At 46.5% G+C, this 17,264-nt stretch overlaps 1 protein-coding gene and 1 long non-coding RNA gene across 2 annotated transcripts; both read left to right on the plus strand.

The window, feature by feature from the left end:
* The first annotated feature begins 10,292 nt into the window (after positions 1-10,292).
* Positions 10,293-11,138, plus strand: LOC136452652 (uncharacterized). Its single transcript, XR_010758872.1, has 2 exons — positions 10,293-10,436; positions 10,888-11,138. It is a non-coding gene; the product is annotated as an uncharacterized lncRNA (long non-coding RNA).
* Positions 11,139-13,674: 2,536 nt separating this feature from the next.
* On the plus strand, positions 13,675-16,469 carry LOC136452653 (putative receptor protein kinase ZmPK1). Its single transcript, XM_066453251.1, has one exon. It carries the CDS (start codon positions 13,677-13,679, stop codon positions 16,239-16,241), a length of 2,565 nt encoding a protein of 854 aa, XP_066309348.1. The 5' UTR covers positions 13,675-13,676; the 3' UTR covers positions 16,242-16,469.
* The last annotated feature ends 795 nt before the right edge of the window (positions 16,470-17,264 follow it).

Consider the following 17,264-nt stretch of genomic DNA (forward strand, 5'->3'; position numbering starts at 1 on the left):
CTTCTACATTGTCATCCACTGGAATAGCAACTTCACTCATATCTTGTTGCATTTCAGCTATCATTATAGGGATAGGTATTGCTTCCCTTGCTGTTTCTTCTGCCCTCTCATTTGTTGCCTTAAATCCCATTGCTTCATATACTTTGTCCTCATCTACAGCTACAGTAGCATCACCATCATCATTGACATCTGGAAGTATGATCAGATTGGTCCAATCCACTGGCTCTGGTATATCAGCAGGCATAGATGGAGGTGGCGAACTACATGTATCACCTGTGCCCTCTGCATTCTTAGGTACATTAGAACCACTACCTCCTACATTTCTAGGAATTCCACTACCTTCACCAATAGTGGCACCAGATGCACATCTACGCGTAGAACTATCATTACCAGAGTATGCATGTTTACTGACAACGTCAACTACAAGAAAAACAACCCTTTGTCCCCATCTGTCCTTTACCATTTGCTAAAAATGCTCATCCCTTCTCACTTTCCATTCAGAACCAGTGTCAGTGTCAACTACCCAGACTGATAGTGTTTGTGATGGCCCCTAGATGATCTTTGTGGCCATCTCATCATGAAATTTTCCTAGAGTATACTGCCCAATTCTATCCAACCACTACTCATGCTCTTGCTCGACCACTTCTACTAGCCCATACTCCCCATCAGTGACATATTTACCAACCTTAACAACTAATCTAAACACATTGCCAAGATCAATTCTAATAGAATGAATCAACAACAAAACAACCAACAAGTTAGAACAAATATCCTACATGGCACGGTTCTAAACAAGTCTACCATTTCCAGTGCAGTCAAAGATTGAACTTACCAAATGGGGCACCCCCTAGAATCCATTGCAAGTAGTACTACATAGCACAGATGGAGAAAAACCAAATCAGATCGATGAACCCTAACCCTAATCCCAAAAACACAGTGCAATGCAGACCGTGGATAGGGCTCGAAGCAGGCACATACCTTTACTCCATCGCAAAAGTGCTCGGGGGCGACTAGGACATAGCTCGAGGTGGGGGGCAGGCGGCGGTTTAAACGGCGGCGGCAGTGGCTTACACGGCGGCAGCGGCGGCGGTGACGGGCGAGCTGTAACACCCCGGTGTTATGCCTGTATTTAGGCACTGCAAATCATACATATCATGCATCATCAAGCATCCTAATCATACATGCCTAATCATGTAAATAACAATTGAAACACTGCTTCGAAATATTTGAAACATGTGTGAAACCTGAATGTTACATACACCTGTTTAAGAGTTATTTTGCCCTGATTATGTTGCTGGTCTAGTAAAACATGTTTGGCTATCATGGTAAATCATCTAGAAATGTTTAGTTCAATTTTTGGAGCAAGGTTTGTATTCAAATTAATTCAAAATTTTGCTTCAAAAATAATTTCCCAAAAATTAGGGTTTTTGAGTTAAACATGGACTTTGATTTTTCAATTCAAAATCTAGAAAGAATTTGGCTTTGGTCATAAAAGCAAAGTTGTAGAGAATTAAATTCTAATCAACTTTCATTTTTGGTACATTTTCAAAAGATGTCATTTTCTTGCTCAAAATGATATTTGAAAGCTGGCATTTAAAAATTTCTTGAAAATATAAATGGAAAATGGCTTTTCTCAGTCGCGGGCCGCCGCCTCGTTTTCGGCCCACGGCCGAAGCCGGCCCAGCCAGCCTCCCGCTGCGCCGCACGCCTCGCCTTGGCCCAGCCCAGCCCAGCGCCGTGCCTGGCCTACCTCCGCGCTCGCCTGCTCGCTGACGTGCCGCGCCACGCCCGACCGCGGCAGAGCTCGCCCGCCGCGTGGCGGCCATGCGCCGTCGACGCCGCCGCGCGTCGCAGCTGGCCTGCGCCCATGCCCACGTGCCCGCCTACTTCTACTGGAGCCGGTGCGCTCGCTTGCTCACTCCCGCGCTGCCTCTCCTCTCCGCCAGCGCCGAGCGCCCTCACTCTTCCCCTCGCCACGCCACCGCACCCGCCGGCAAAATCCGTCGCATCTCCTCCACCTCGGCCAGCGATCGTGCGCCCACAGCTCCGCCTCGCTCTCCGGCACGTCGTGCTCACACCTGTGCCGCCTGCTGAGCCCAGGTAGCGCCGTCTCGAGCCTCGCCATCATCGGCCATGGCATCGCCGTGCTCGGCCGCCATGGAAGGCACCTTCCTCCTCTTCTCCACCCTGCCTAGCTACCTTCCCGCCTTCGCCAGTTTCTCGCGCACCGCGTGCTCCCACTAGCTCACCCTGTCACGGCCGGAAATGGCCACCGGCCTCGTGGTCGAGCCGTGCCGCCACGACGTCGCAGCGCCGGCGTGGCCTTTGCCTCGGCCGAGCCAGGCCGAAAGGCCATGGGCCGACGCCCTGCCGGGCCGCCTCCCCCTTTCCCTTCGCTCGGGCCGCGCAGGCCAAATGTGGCCGTGGGCCAGCTGATTCCAGCGGGCTAGCCCAGTAGCAATATGATGAATTGTTTTCAATTTATTCTTTATTATTTGAAAATAGAAATGGTTTGAAAAATGTTTGGATACTCAAAGTTGCTCCAAATCTGTTGAAATAAATTTGTCTAGGTTATTTATCATCAGATCTACTTGGAAAAATTATTGCATGTCACTTTTGAGTTACTTTTCTGTAGAACTTTATTTAATCATGTATATTGCTGATAACTTGAAAAATGGGTAGAAAAATCTATAGGCTTCAAAAAAATATGATTTCTAAGTTTGTTAATCTTCTTATGTAATGTACTTCCTAGGAAAAATATGTTTCATGCATGTGCTGTGGGAAAATTTTGAGGTGTAGTTCAAGTACCTTTAATGGCTGATTTTTGTTTTTTATCTAGAGAGCAAACTTTGTATAAAACATGCATGTGATAATTTTTGTACAGTCATTGTATGCTATGAAGAACCTAGAAAAAATACTAACTCTGTTGTTTGACACTTTTCACAGTTCAAAGTATTTTTATGTTCATAATCATGCCATAGCTTGTTATTTTTGTGTAGGCTAATCCACTCATTCAAATACCATGAAAATCTGATAGTAGACTACTTAGGGTAGTACTATGCTATAGTAATTTTCTAAGATTTTTCTAAGCAAGAAAAATAGGGGTTGCTATTCAAACCTATTATTAATTAGGGTTTAATTAAGTGTTGCTTTTTGTGGGATTAAGAAATTAGTAAAGCTTTGGTGTATCTTTGAAGCATTTAATAAGATGTGTGACTTAACATATTAGTAGTAGAAGAGAATGCAGTAGATGACATGTGCTTGTAGTATATTTTCTTGAATGATGTTGACTACCTTGCATTCAAACATATCCATTGTATTCATCTCATTCGATGCACCGATTGCATAAGCACTTACGCACATTGCATCATACAGGATCGCAAACCGAGAACCCAGTCGTCATACCTAAGGAGCCTGAGGAGCAGTTCAAGGTGCAGCCACAGGAAGTGCCCGAAGCCGACGAGGAGGACATTGAGGAACTTCCAGAGTGCCCCGATCACCGTCCGAGCTCCTTCGAGAGAGGCAAGCCCCGGAGCATTTTCTCCCGGTTTGCGATTATTAATTCAATGCTTTACTTTAATTGATGCATTACATTCAGGAGTTGTTTGCAACCGTTGCCGCATTATACCTTGTCTACCTTTGTTATACTATATCCTTGTTACCCTGGTATCCGCAGTCGAGTCAATGCTTAGCTGGCTTAGACCAGTAGAAGTCGGGTGATTTCCTGTCACCTGCGAGCTATAGGTGGTTACCTGAATCTACTTGGATGACTATGGAGTCATGGTATAACTAAATGTTAAATGAAGTTGAGACTGGACGGAGACTTGCAGAGTTTTGGACTGTAGTGCTTTCCGTCTGTGTCGATTAAGGACCGATCGTTGTTGGGCCTCGAGTCATGTTGAACGCATGCCTTACATTTAGCTGGCCGGATAAAGTACCTTCCGACCGCGAAGCTGGGAGATTATTCGGGCCGAGTAGATTGCCCGCAGCGCACTGTGCCGGAGCAGGTGTGGTAGGACTCGGGGGGCGAGATGATAAGACCAAAGTGCAGTCGGTCGGCCCCCAGGTACATGTGGTTCCTAGCAAACTCGAGATTCCTGGATAGTTGACTCGGTGATCAATATCTCACTTTAGCGGGTGAGTGAGGTTTGTGTAAGGAATAAATCACCAGCTGGTTAGAAATCGATTCGAATCGCCATCGCTCCTGGATAGTGAGCACTTGACTTGAGTGACTTCATCGTAGCAAATGTTTATGGAACACTTGGACAGTTATAATGAATATGACAGTATGGAAGTTGTTTAATGATCATGGGTTATCATTATCTGCTTAATCATGTGTTTGCTCTAGTATAGGTGCAAATCTAGTCGACAGGTTAATAATAATTAACTTGACAATAATGCTTTTAGAAAGGTTCTTGAAATGCTAAAAATGCTTCTTTTGCAAATGAGTCAGCTACCCTACTATAAAGCCCTTCATAATCCTTGGTGTCATTTATTTTTGGTTATGTCGGGTAAGTCTAGCTGAGTACCTTCTTGTACTCAGGGTTTTATTCCCACTTATTGCAGATGGGCAGATGTATTACGGCTACTGTATCAACTGCCTTTATCCTATGATGGGTGATGCTTAGGACCATGGGCATGGTCATTCCTTACGTCTTGTCTGATGCTTTTGTTGGAGATGATCATTCGCTGGCACTATATTTGAACTCCGCGTGAGTGTGTGTGGTTTGAACAAATGGCTTCCGCTAATTTTATTCGAACTGGTTTTGTAATAACTATGTTGAAACTCTGATGTATCTGAGATTGTGAACTTTTATGTAATATGTGATGGTGACCGCTAAACTTATTATGATCTTGGCTGGAATGGAAGTTGGTTTGAAATCCTTCGCGATTTCATGGACTACCGGGTTATACGGGTTTAAGTTTGCTAAATCGTCTGCTCTGGCGGATGATTTTCTTACTTAATTTCGTATAATTGGTCAGTTCTGTTACACGAGCGTTGCATGGAGCAGAGAAAGACGGGAGAGCGAGGGAGAGTGGAGTGGGCTAGGCCACGTGCGGGAGGATAAAGATGCTAGGGGCAGGGGAGGTCTTTTTACCTGAGTCTGCTGACTCGGATCCGAGCTGGACAGTGGAGTTGGCGTGCCACGCGAGTAAAAGTGGTAAATGTATATCGTTTTTCTCTCTTAGCTGCTATAAGCGTAGCGTTAAACCTAAAGCTGCTATTTGAGGAGACGTCATCCGTTATGATGGTAAAAAGTTAAATATCCCTCCACGTTAACGTGTCACAAAATCAGAGGCAGTATCATAAAAACTGAGCCAACTGCCAAGCGATCCATTACAGGAATACTGGATTATCTCCGGATTACCCTAGCTCTAAATATCAGCAATGGAAACCAGATTATCCCCGGATTACCCTAGCACTAAATATCAGCAATGGAAACAAAGCTGGCTCGTCGGTGCCCACAGGGTGCTCGTCAGAATGCCAGAGGCATTAATCACTAAAAACACAGCAAAAGGATATGAGAGTAAGCCTCACCTGCGGGATGAGCCTACCGGTGCTGCAGCCCAGCGGAGAGGTTGGTTGGGGCCGGTGGTGGCCTGAGGGAACTACTGCCGGCACTGTGTGGAGTGGCGCGGGATACACTGAGGGCTCGGCTGTTGGCTCCAGAACAACTGGCTGCACGACATGATGCACGGGCGGCGGGGCAAAATTTATCAGCTCCGACGTGCGGCGGCAGCGCGCACACTTGAGTGATACCTTCACCCGAGCGGCCGTTGGTGTGGTCCAGTAGTAGAACCCCCGGAGGCCGGAGCCGCCGACCGAACGGCGAGCGAGACGGCGCACCCACGTGAATTTTCGGCCGCCTTTGAGGAGCTCACGCCGTCAGAACACTGAAATGCTGCGGTCGGGCCTTCGTACGCGTTGGTAGCAAGTCGATGACCTCACCAAACCTTGGGCCTCGAGGCCTGCTAGACAACCCCCAGCGATCAGCCCATATAGCAATCTCAGATTCAGGCCTCTAAAATTAAACATCTGGGATTCATATCTAAGACTAGGACCGAACCGCTTTGCCTCGGCTCGAATGATACACTCAACAGGTTCAAATTCCACACACAAAAAAAAGTCCTCAATGGCTCCCTCCGCTCACTCTCGCACGCGCCGCTCGCCCAGCGACCTTATCCGCTCGTCCCATCTACGCGCCCCGATGCTCACTGCACCATTTCCTCCTTGCATCAACGTACCCATCCCCCCACCCGACTCTGCATCACCACCGCCAGTGCCCCGCAACGCCGCGCCCCCGCCGCGCCGCACGCCCATCCCCTGCGGCCTCCTCTGGGTCGCATTCTCCACCGGGCTCAGTCTGCCTCGCCCGCCTCCACTGCGCTACTTCCTTGCCGTGACCGCCTCCACCGAGTTAGCGAGCCTCCACGACTGATGCTCCAACAAGCAGGCAAGTGGGACAAGATTCGTGTGATGTCGTGCCCGTCGGTGAGTTGCCCATGTCGCTGTCACACAGCGAGCAATATGCGCCGCCATCGACCTCCACGCCTACGTGCCTCCACTCGTCCAAGCAAAGCCTATGTTGCAAGAGTATGTTTCAAGTGTTTTAGATGTTTCATCTGGATATTGCAAGTGTTTCACCTTGATGTTGCAAAAGTAGATCGGAATGTTGCACATGTTGCGGTGGCTATACACGTATGTTTCAAGTGTATGTTTTAAATGTTTTATCTCAATTTCTAGACGTATGTTTGCAAGTGTTTCGTCTGGATGTTGCATATGTTTTCACACATATATTGCAAGTGTTTTATCTAGATGTTATATATGTTTACCAAGTGTTTTCAGGTGTTTTTTTACAAGTGTTTCATACACATGTTTTGAGTGTTTCAGCTGTTTCATACTTATGTTGCATGTGTTTTATCTGGATGTTTCAAAAGTAGATCTGGTGTTGCAGCTAGTGTTTTAGATGCATGTGTTCATGTGTTTCATCTGCCTTCAAACGTATGTTGCAAGTGTTGCTTTCGGATGTTTTAAAAGTAGTTTGGGTGTTGCATCTCTATCCTCGCTTTTCTGCTGTCTCACATTCGCCTCGGTGTCTCCACCTCCTCCTCCCGGCGCCGGCTGGGCATCCGCCACCCTCCCCCTTTTCTGGATGCTAACGTAGCCACCTGCTGCAGCTGCTGGCCATGTGCATGCACGTGAGAAGCGGAGGGGGCGCAAGTGGGGACTCCCCACGTGTAGTCGGGCGACGCGGGCCCCGCATAGGTGGGCACGGGATGCAGGCGCGGACGTCCGGACAAGGGCGTCCGTCCGGACGCTAGCAATGCCATGTTGTTTTCTAATGGGCAATGATTCATGGATCTAGAGTAGTGTAACAATACACAATTTAAGCGTGTCGTTAACCTTAGAAACCTCTATTCCGGTTAGTGACATCAGATGAATACAGAACTAGGTTTGAACGGTTATACGCGGTGTATGCTAGCTGCCCAACTACGATCGTACTGCTTCTTCGCATCGCTGTCGTGTCGACGTCCTCTCTCTCGTGATCACCCATGGCACGCACGTCTATATTTCTTGCATGGTCCCAGCCAGTCATATATGATTGATGGTTGACGAAGGATTTTCCTCCCTTGGTCCCTGGGCCAGCAAGAAAACTCCAAATCACAGCCTTATACAACTCGGCACGTTCTCAAATACATTAACTTTTAAATTATCTTAAGTTAAACTTTTATAAGTTTAGCCAGATTTCAAAAAGAAAAAGAACACTAATATTTGTCAGCCTGTTCGGCAGGCTGGTTCGTTTCGTTGCTGGTTCGTGAAGAAGTACTGCTGGCTGGTTTGTGTGAGAGAAAAATACTGTTCCGGCTAAAAATTTACGATCGTATACGACAAGCACCAGCCAACCGAACAGGCTGTGTGACATCAGATGCTTCCTCCATTTCAAATCGTAAGTCGTTCTGATTTTTTAGATGCTTATCATTTTCTATTTATATATTTAGACATATAGTGCATACTAATGTATATAGCAAAAACTATATATGTATCTAGAAAAATTATAATGACTTATAATTTGGAATAAAAGAAGTATTTATCATGCATTTATTTATGAAACCCAGCACAGACGCAGGCATCTACGTACATGCACACTCACTTTAAGAAACATACATATGTACACACTACACCTATGAGAACATCCAAGAGACTACACTGAACTGGCAAATCTCGAATACTAATTTGGTGTTATAATATTATATTGGTGTCCGCTTATATAAAGTCCGTCAAACTTTTAAAATATAACATATGATAACTCTAGAAATTAGACTTAATTAGAGACGAAGAGAGTACTACTAACTTCTTACCTAGAAATAGTTGACGTCAACCTAGCTACGGCAGCCTCTCAGTCTTTGTTGTCATGCATGGCAATGCCATCGTCCACTCGGTCCAACCAAGTGTACTTCTAGAAATTATACGTTCTCATGCGACTTTCTGACGACTACTAGCAGCTTGGAGACACGTGGCAAATGCCCGATTATTTTCATGTATACGTTTTGACCTGGATGCCTAGGATGGCCGATCAATTGATGGTCTTCTATCGTCCAAATTCACCTGATTCCATACACGCATTGGCCTTGCAAATTGCACCTTTTTATTTGCAAAAATTGGAGTATTGGACAGACTTTTTCGCCCCTGTTGTGCGTCTGATGGGAAACTATTGGATGCAATTAACGTACGCTCCACCACACTTAGACTAGTAGTATATTTTTATGGTCAAATGCCGGTTGAAAAACGAATGTTTATTTGGTGTACGTATTCAGAGGTTAGCTTATTATATAGGACTATAGGAGAGTGCGTGGGCTGAATAGCGCAGCAAGAAGGGAAGCGGTTAAACTGATTGTGCAGCAAGCGAGGCCACACACTGTGTCTGCAGGAAACCAAGCTGGATGCAATTGATAGTCCTCTGGTAATGGAGTTCCTGGAGTATAACCAGGGATGAAAACGGATCGGATACGGATGAATATCACCGATATTATATTTGTTTTCATATTTCTGTCCGGATTCGGATTCGAATACGGATAGTGTCAACTATGTCGGATATGATACGATTGGATATCGACATCATAAATATGCGATTTGAGTATTCGGATACAGATGCGGTATCGGATGTAGGATATCCGGACTCGGATATGGACAGATCTCAACCCCTCTAAACGGATTCGGTTTCGAATACGGTCGGAAAATATCCGTACCGTTTTCATCCCTAGGTATAACCTAAACCCGGGTAGCTGGAGGGATGAGCAAGACGACTTAGAAGACTGATATAATCAGGCGTTCGGAACAGGGGGGAGGAGAGGACAAACTCTAGTGATACTGACCCTGTGGATCATCTGGAACCGGCGAAATGCTGTAATTTTTAGAGGATGCTGGAAGACACCACAAGCAGCGGTCACGAAGATAAAGGAGATGGCGCAGCAATGGTCCATAGCAGGATGCAAGGCCCTCAGGCAAACCATGGTTGTTCAAGTCGTTAGCTATGTAAACAAACCCCACGCAGCCTAGGCTGCGGAGGGGGGCGCTGCTCGCGCATGTAAACTCGGATGTATGCTTCTCCTCTTATTATTAATCAAAGCCGGCTCGCCAGATCTTTCAAAAAAAAAAGGACTATAGGAGAGTAGTACTTACTTTTATATATATATAATATAATATATATATATATATATATACACACACGGTAAGGCTATTCTGTAATTGGCTACAGAATAACTTATTCTATAGCCACCTTGTTTTACGATAATGTTTGTAATAATTTACGATAATGATAATACACATTTACGATACATGGGTTATTGTAATTCAAGATGATACTTACCATAACGTTATAGTAAATCACTTATGATAGAGTTACCATAATCTCGTAAATTAGTATAGTAATTTTCATAACTAAAAGTGGCCACATAATAACTTATTCTGCGACCAGCCACAGAATATATATATATATACCTATTAGTCCTGGCTACAGAGTAATTCATTTTGTAGCCGGACCGGGACTGCCGAGCCCGACCGTCTCGCGCACGGTGGTCACCCAAGCCCCGCGCGTGGATTTGGAATGGTGTTCCCGTCGGACTAATGCATGCATGCATTGACTCAATCCTAGGAATGAAAACGGTATGGATATTTTCCAACCGTATTCGAAACTGAATTTGTTTAGAGGGGCTGAGATCTGTCCGTATCCAAGTTCGGATATCAACATCTGATACCGTATCTGTATTCAAATACTCAAATCGCACCCCTTCCCCGACCGGTGGCGCGCGGCTTCCCCTTGTCGTCCGGCGGCCGTGCGACTCGCCCCTTGCATATGGCCCTCACGGCGGCGCTCGTTCATCAGGAGGGAGCGGCCCGGCACCCGTCACATCTCCGGCGGTGACAGTATCTCGAGGTGAGTCCCGCACAAATCCGCATCCCATTATAAGCATGGAGTCAATTTGCTTTTTGTCTGTACTAGTGTCTCGCTATACAATTTGATTCATAATTTTCGGGCCAGATTGACGACAATTGTTGCGAACCTCAATAGTGGGAGCAATTACCATTCTTTTTTTTGCAATGATATAGTATCTGCTTGTGTTAGGAAAAATATCCATACCATATCTTTTTATGGTAACTTCATCATGACATTGTGCTAAAATTATGGTAAATGCATTCCATTTGTCTAGTGTATTCTACACAACATTATCGTAAATATATCTTTGCATCCATACAAATCATTGCTGTTAAGTCATTTTTGCTCGTAGGAATGACATTTGTGCACTGTTCAAGGGTTAGTTTCATTCTGTTAATTGGAAGATGCAAGCTAGTTCGTTCATTCTAATTGTGTCTCATTACTAATGCAGAAAAAGGTACCTCAGGTTTGGTCAAAGCTGCTCTTCTGAATGCATTACAAACCACGACAAGAAGATCAAGAAGCTCTGTGGTCTGTGCTGAACCTGCGCCACACACAGCTCGAACTAACTTACCTGATGATCTGTGTTAAAACTATATAGAAGCTTACTCTTCTTTTCCTGTACTTTTGTTTGTGTTTAAATTTGATTGGGTGGACAAATGTATTAGTGTACGTGTTATGTACTAAAAAATCTGTGCTTCATCTCCTTGTTGAAGATGGCTCTAATCTTTTCATTTTTAAAAAATGTGACTTGGTAAATGAATGTTGGCCAATGCTGAAATTTTTGGTCTTCCTCGGCTTCGGGAGAGGAGGGTTCGTGCGTAGCTTATTGATGTTATAGTAAATTAAATTTGATCATAGTTCAAAATTCTCGTAAATACTTGTAGTACAAAGTTCTCGTAAATATTCTTTGTGCAAGTTCTCGTAAATTTCATAGTACGAGATATTCATAGGATAAAATTCTCGTAAATATTTATACAGTATAAAATTCTCGTAAACATTTACCGTACAAAATTCTCGTAGATATTTACAGTTTAAAATTCTCGTAAATATTTACAGTATAAAACCCTCGTGCTAATTATTTGCGTGCTAGTTAATAACTAGAGTAACCAGAATATGTGCGAATTATCGTAACAAGATCATTTGTGTGTGCCTGGAACATTTAGGTGCTAATTATAGTAACTAGAATATATTTTGTACTATTATACATACTCTCGTAATCTTTGCATGCGCATGAATGTGTTCTCGTAATCCTTGTTAGCTTTTCATGCATACCGCAGGGACAACTAGAGTTGCCAAAATGAACGTCAGCAAATCAAGGAGATAAAGTAGTAACTCGACATCCTAATTACCATACTAGCACGTGCATGTACGCCTCCTGTTACCATACTAGGAAAATGAAGTTACGAGAACCATATGGTACCCCAGCGTGCAGCACGGAGGCTAGCACCGACGGTTAATTTTTTCCATTACCATAATTATTTAACTATGCAATTAATTCCGGCTAGCTCGCTCCATTTATGAGCTTGGCTGGCTCGCACGTGAAATCAGCATCACGCAATTACGGGAACCCACCAGCGCACGATCTCAAACTGAGTGCGAGCCCGGTGCGGTCGGACGGCCCGGCTATATATATATGAATGATTGTATAGACCGAGTCTAAATCGCTAATCCTAGGCTCCTAGCTTATCTTAATCGACCGAAGGCGTCAAGCTTGTTTGTTTCTTCCTTAAAAAAAATGCGAGTCGATTCGCATGCTGAGTCGCGGTCAAGCTGTATACATCGTGTGGAAATGTTTTGTTCAAGGTCGACGGCGGCGTTACCATCTTTAGAATATAGCGAAGTTAGGGGAAATAAAATTATGGGCACGAGACAATATTTCATAGAGTCTGCAAGCCATTTAGGCCAATTGGCAGAATATGGACAACATAGATACCGTGAAAGAAGTGGCATCCAGTAGTCTAGAAGATGATCAATCGAATCAACACCTCCACTGATTGTTTGAGAGACCAAGTTGAAATGTGTCTTGATCTGCTTTATTATTTTGATGAATGATTGACATATGTGTTGAGAGGTTTGGAGTCATGAATGTTAAAACCAATGATCCGTGGCTCTCTACCTTGGCCACAAAGCCATCTGCTGGCATCATTGTTGCTTGCGGCTCGTCTGGCTCGCCTCCCCTAGTCCTCTTCACCTTCACAACTTGTGGGCCTTCTAAACTCATTGAGATTTACAATCTCTACCCTAACCACATCAAGTAACATCTTCACCGTACCATTGGTGTGGATGCCCCTGCTTAGCCTGTCGGTGGTAAACAATCGATCAATGCCCTATTTGATCCAACAAAGCTAATAGTTAGCTACTAAAAATTAGCTAAAACTTTGTTTAGATCCTCAGCTAATAGTCCAGCTTGTGTCTTACCTATCACCTAGCTAACAATTAGCAGCTAGCTAGTTTTTCCTGCAGCCAACACAACCATTTGTTAGCCATGGGAGAGGGAGCAAACAGGGCCCAAAATTCATGAAGATGTTAATCATTTGATAGTATTGGAGCTATAAACAGTACTACAAAAAATCATTTTTCCAACGCCACTTTCATCGCCAGTTCTATTAAAACCGGCGATGAAAATATATCACAACCGATTTCTAATAGAACTGGCACTAAAAATGATTTTCATCATCCGCTCATGGCTTGAACCAATGGTGAAAACCAGGCTAATTTTTAGTGCCGGTTCTAGCCACATTCGCCTGTGAAAACCGGAGCCTAAGTATATTAATGCCTAACCCACCGTCTCTCTCTAATTAAACCAACGCTCGACACTCTCTCTCGTCGTTCTCTCTCTCCCCCCAATGTGTTCTCTCTCCCACCACCACAAGCATGCCCCGCATGTATGTAAGGACTAAGGACACCGAACAATTTGGCAAGCATGCCTAATTCCATTGATCTATCAACGGCGATCCGTGGACCACTTTTTTGTTCATTTATTACCTATATAGTGTGCCACTTGCTTCTGTATATCCCAGTCACTTTCATCGTCAACTAATCAAAGTTTCAATTCCCTGGAACCGATGCAGTCGATCTACACGTTAACTGTACTATACGGCATAGGCTACACGATGGAAGACCAAAGTAAACTTCTCGAAATCGACCGGTACCTCGCCCGGACGTATGCGTTCATACTGGTGGAGCCAGAGAGCTATATCTGGAATTCTGGAGACAGACAGCTAGTAATGGCCATATATGGCATGTAACCCCATGCGTGAAGGCAAACCCTTGTGGTGCTGTGTGCATGGGCAGATCAGTGGCCATTCACCTAGCATACCACGCTCCGCTTTGCAGTTTCCATTCGTGCACAAGCGCATCAGCGTGGAACGTACGATGGCAAGGTATGGAACCTGTCTGGCCTTGGTCTTGCTGCTCGCCGTCGCGCCGTGTCCGTCATCGTCGTCGTCAGCGCCAGAGCCAGCACAGCACACGCTGGGCACCGGCTCCTCTCGGTCGGTGGAAGACCACGGGCGACCGTTCCTGACTTCCCCCGACGGCACTTTCTCCTGCGGCTTCCAGGACGCCGGCGAGAACGCCTTCTCCTTCTCCGTCTGGTACACCGACGCAGCGGAGAAGACTGCCATCTGGACGGCGAACCCCGGCGGCCCCGTGAACGGCCGGGGCTCTAGGATCTCTTTCCGCCGCGACGGGGGCCTAGCCCTCGACGACGCCAACGGCAGCACGGTGTGGGAGAGCAAGACGAGTGGCGGCGGGGGCGCCCTGACCATATCCCTCCTCGACACCGGCAACCTCCTCATCTCGGACCCGTCCACCGGCGGCCGCACCTTGTGGCAGAGCTTCGATTGGCCGACGGACACACTGGTCCCGTCGCAGCCGCTCACCAAGGACAAGAAGCTGGTCGCCGGCTACTTCAGCCTCTACTACGACAATGACAACGTGCTGCGGCTCCTGTACGACAGCCCCGACATATCGAGCATCTACTGGCCAAATAATCCTATCAACGATCCGTTCAAGAACGGCCGGACAACATACAACAGCTCCAGGATAGGCGTCCTCGACGACAACGGCTTGTTCCTGTCGAGCGACAACCTGGGAGTCCATGCCTCCGACTTCGGCCCCGGCGTCAAGAGGCGGCTGACCATGGATCAGGATGGCAACGTGAGAATCTACAGCATGAACGCGTCCACAGGGGGCTGGGCGGTGACATGGGCGGCGCTGGGGCAGCCGTGCTCCACGCACGGGCTGTGCGGCCAGAACGCGCTCTGCGAGTACCAGCCGAGCCTCAGGTGCTCGTGCCCGCCGGCGTACGAGATGGTGGATCGGCAGGACTGGCGGAAAGGCTGCAAGCCGATGTTCAGGGTCACCAACTGTAGCCAGCCGCCGTCGCCATCGCCGGAGCAGCAGTTTAAATTCCTCAAGTTGCCGCACAGCGACTTCTACGGCTACGACCTGCAGTTCAACCAATCCGTCACGTTCGAGTACTGCAAGAAACTCTGCTTGAAGATGTGCTTGTGCGTCGGCTTCTCCTACAAGCTTGAAGGCCAAGGCGTCTGCTACCCGAAAAGCATCCTGTTCAACGGATTCACGTCTTCAGCCTTCTCTGGGACCATCTACCTGAAAGTTCCTATCGATTTCGACGCCTCGGCGGCTCTCGTCACTGCACGGAGCGCCGCAGGCCTTGCCTGCGATCCTAACATTTCCGTGATCATCCGAAGATCAGAGGGCACAATCAGTAGAACAGGAAACGGGACGAAGTGGCCGTACCTGTTTGCGTTCGCCGGAGTGCTGGGAGTTCTTGATATTATCTTCATTGCAACAAGCTGGTGGTTCCTCTCCAGCAAGCAGAGCATACCCAGCTCACTGGAGGCCAGGTATAGGATGGTCACGGGCCAGTTCAGGAGGTTCACGTACCGAGAGCTCAAGGACGCCACGGGGAACTTCAAGGAGGAGCTCGGCCGGGGCGGCTCCGGCGTCGTGTACCGCGGCGTGCTCGACAAAGGGAAGGTGGTTGCCGTGAAGAAGCTGACGAACGTGGCGTGGGGCGACGAGGAGTTCTGGGCGGAGATGACGGTAATCGGGCGGATCAACCACATGAACCTGGTCCGGATCTGGGGGTTCTGCTCCCAGGGCAAGCATAAGCTGCTGGTGTACGAGTACGTGGAGAACGAGTCGCTGGACAGGCACCTGTTCGGCACGGACAGGACGCTACCGTGGCGCGAGCGGTACAGGATCGCGCTGGGCACGGCCAGGGGCCTAGCCTACCTTCACCACAAGTGCCTCGAGTGGGTCATCCACTGCGACGTGAAGCCGGAGAACATCCTGCTGACGCGCGAGTTCGACGCCAAGATCGCCGACTTCGGGCTGGCCAAGCTCTCCAAGAGGGACGGCGCCGCCGGCGACAGCATGCAGCTCTCTCACATGAGAGGGACGACGGGGTACATGGCGCCGGAGTGGGCGCTCAATGTTCCCATCAACGCCAAGGTAGACGTGTACAGCTACGGCATTGTGCTGCTGGAGATGGTTATGGGGTGCAGGGTGTGTGACCATACCACGGCGGGCGGGGAGCGCCTGGAGATGTCGCAGATCGCTCAGGCCTTGAGGCAGGTAGTGGCTACCGGCAACGTCGTGCCCTTGGTGGACGGTAGGTTGCAGGGGCAGTTTAATCCTCGGCAGGCGTTGGAAATGGTGCGGATTTCCTTATCGTGTATGGAGGACAGGAGCAACCGTCCGACAATGGACGAAGTTGCCAAGGCTCTCACAGCCTGTGACGACGAGGACGAGCATCCAGCATACAGGTAGATATAAGCCATGAGCAAGATAGGCTGTTGCGTTACTGTGTTAGGATCAGGAGATACAATTGTTTTTCTTTTTGACGAAACAGGAGGGGTGATCCCCAATTCCATTCCCGCGGCGTTCACTGGTTTCAAATCCAATGAACAATTGAGCAGTCCCGCAACTTTCTATTTTTGGCAAAAAAATATTCATAACTTTTCTTTTTTTGAGAAAAGTTACTAAGTTATACACATAACTTTTATGCACAACTTATATTCGTAATTTTGATAATATAATATTTTATACAAAAGTTGTGTTTCATAATTTTTCTATATCCAAGTTTTGGTATAAGTTATAAGTTAATTTGTTTCTCTTGTGTTTAATAACTTTTATGTTTCCACGTTTTGGCATAAGTTATAAGTTAATATGTTCCTTTGTGTTTAATAACTTTTGTGCCTAACTTTTGTTTCATAACTTTAGTGTTTTCAAGTTTATACACGTAACTTTTATGCACCACTTATGTTCACAACTTGGACAATATGATATTCTATACATAAGTTGTGTTTCATAACCTTTATGTTTTCAAGTTTTGGCATAAGTTATAAGTTATATGTTATAAGTTAATACATATAAATTTCTACTAGAATAAAATTCTTTGAAGCATATGTAAGTCGGGTCTAGTTTTGTTCGTCTCGTCACGTAGAATACACCCATACAGATGCAATAAAATGGATACACCGCTCAGAAGTTATAGCAATCCCAAATAAATATTTTGCTTTTTTCCGGTTTGCATCAAGTGACGTCACAGCCAGTTGAAAAGGGAGCGGGAGAGAGGTGTGGGCACATGATGGGGAGTGTGGGATGGGCGCGTCCGAAATGGTAACGAGGTGGGATTTTTTTCCAGAAAAGAAAATTGTTGCATGTTGGGAAATTATTCGCTGGTTTTGTAATAATTACTTCCATGAAGAAGGCAGATGAAGCTGCACTTTGAATGCTTCCAAGATGATTTCAAGCTCTGAAGTGTTGGGTGCCAGGAGATGAAGACTGAAG

This window comes from Miscanthus floridulus, chromosome 5 (assembly GCF_019320115.1).
Source record: "Miscanthus floridulus cultivar M001 chromosome 5, ASM1932011v1, whole genome shotgun sequence".
NCBI lineage: Eukaryota > Viridiplantae > Streptophyta > Magnoliopsida > Poales > Poaceae > Miscanthus > Miscanthus floridulus.

Bases quoted from the DNA above. Each gene is read 5' to 3' on its own strand.
- LOC136452653 (XM_066453251.1), top strand. From the start codon at position 13,677: ATGGCATGTAACCCCATGCGTGAAGGCAAACCCTTGTGGTGCTGTGTG.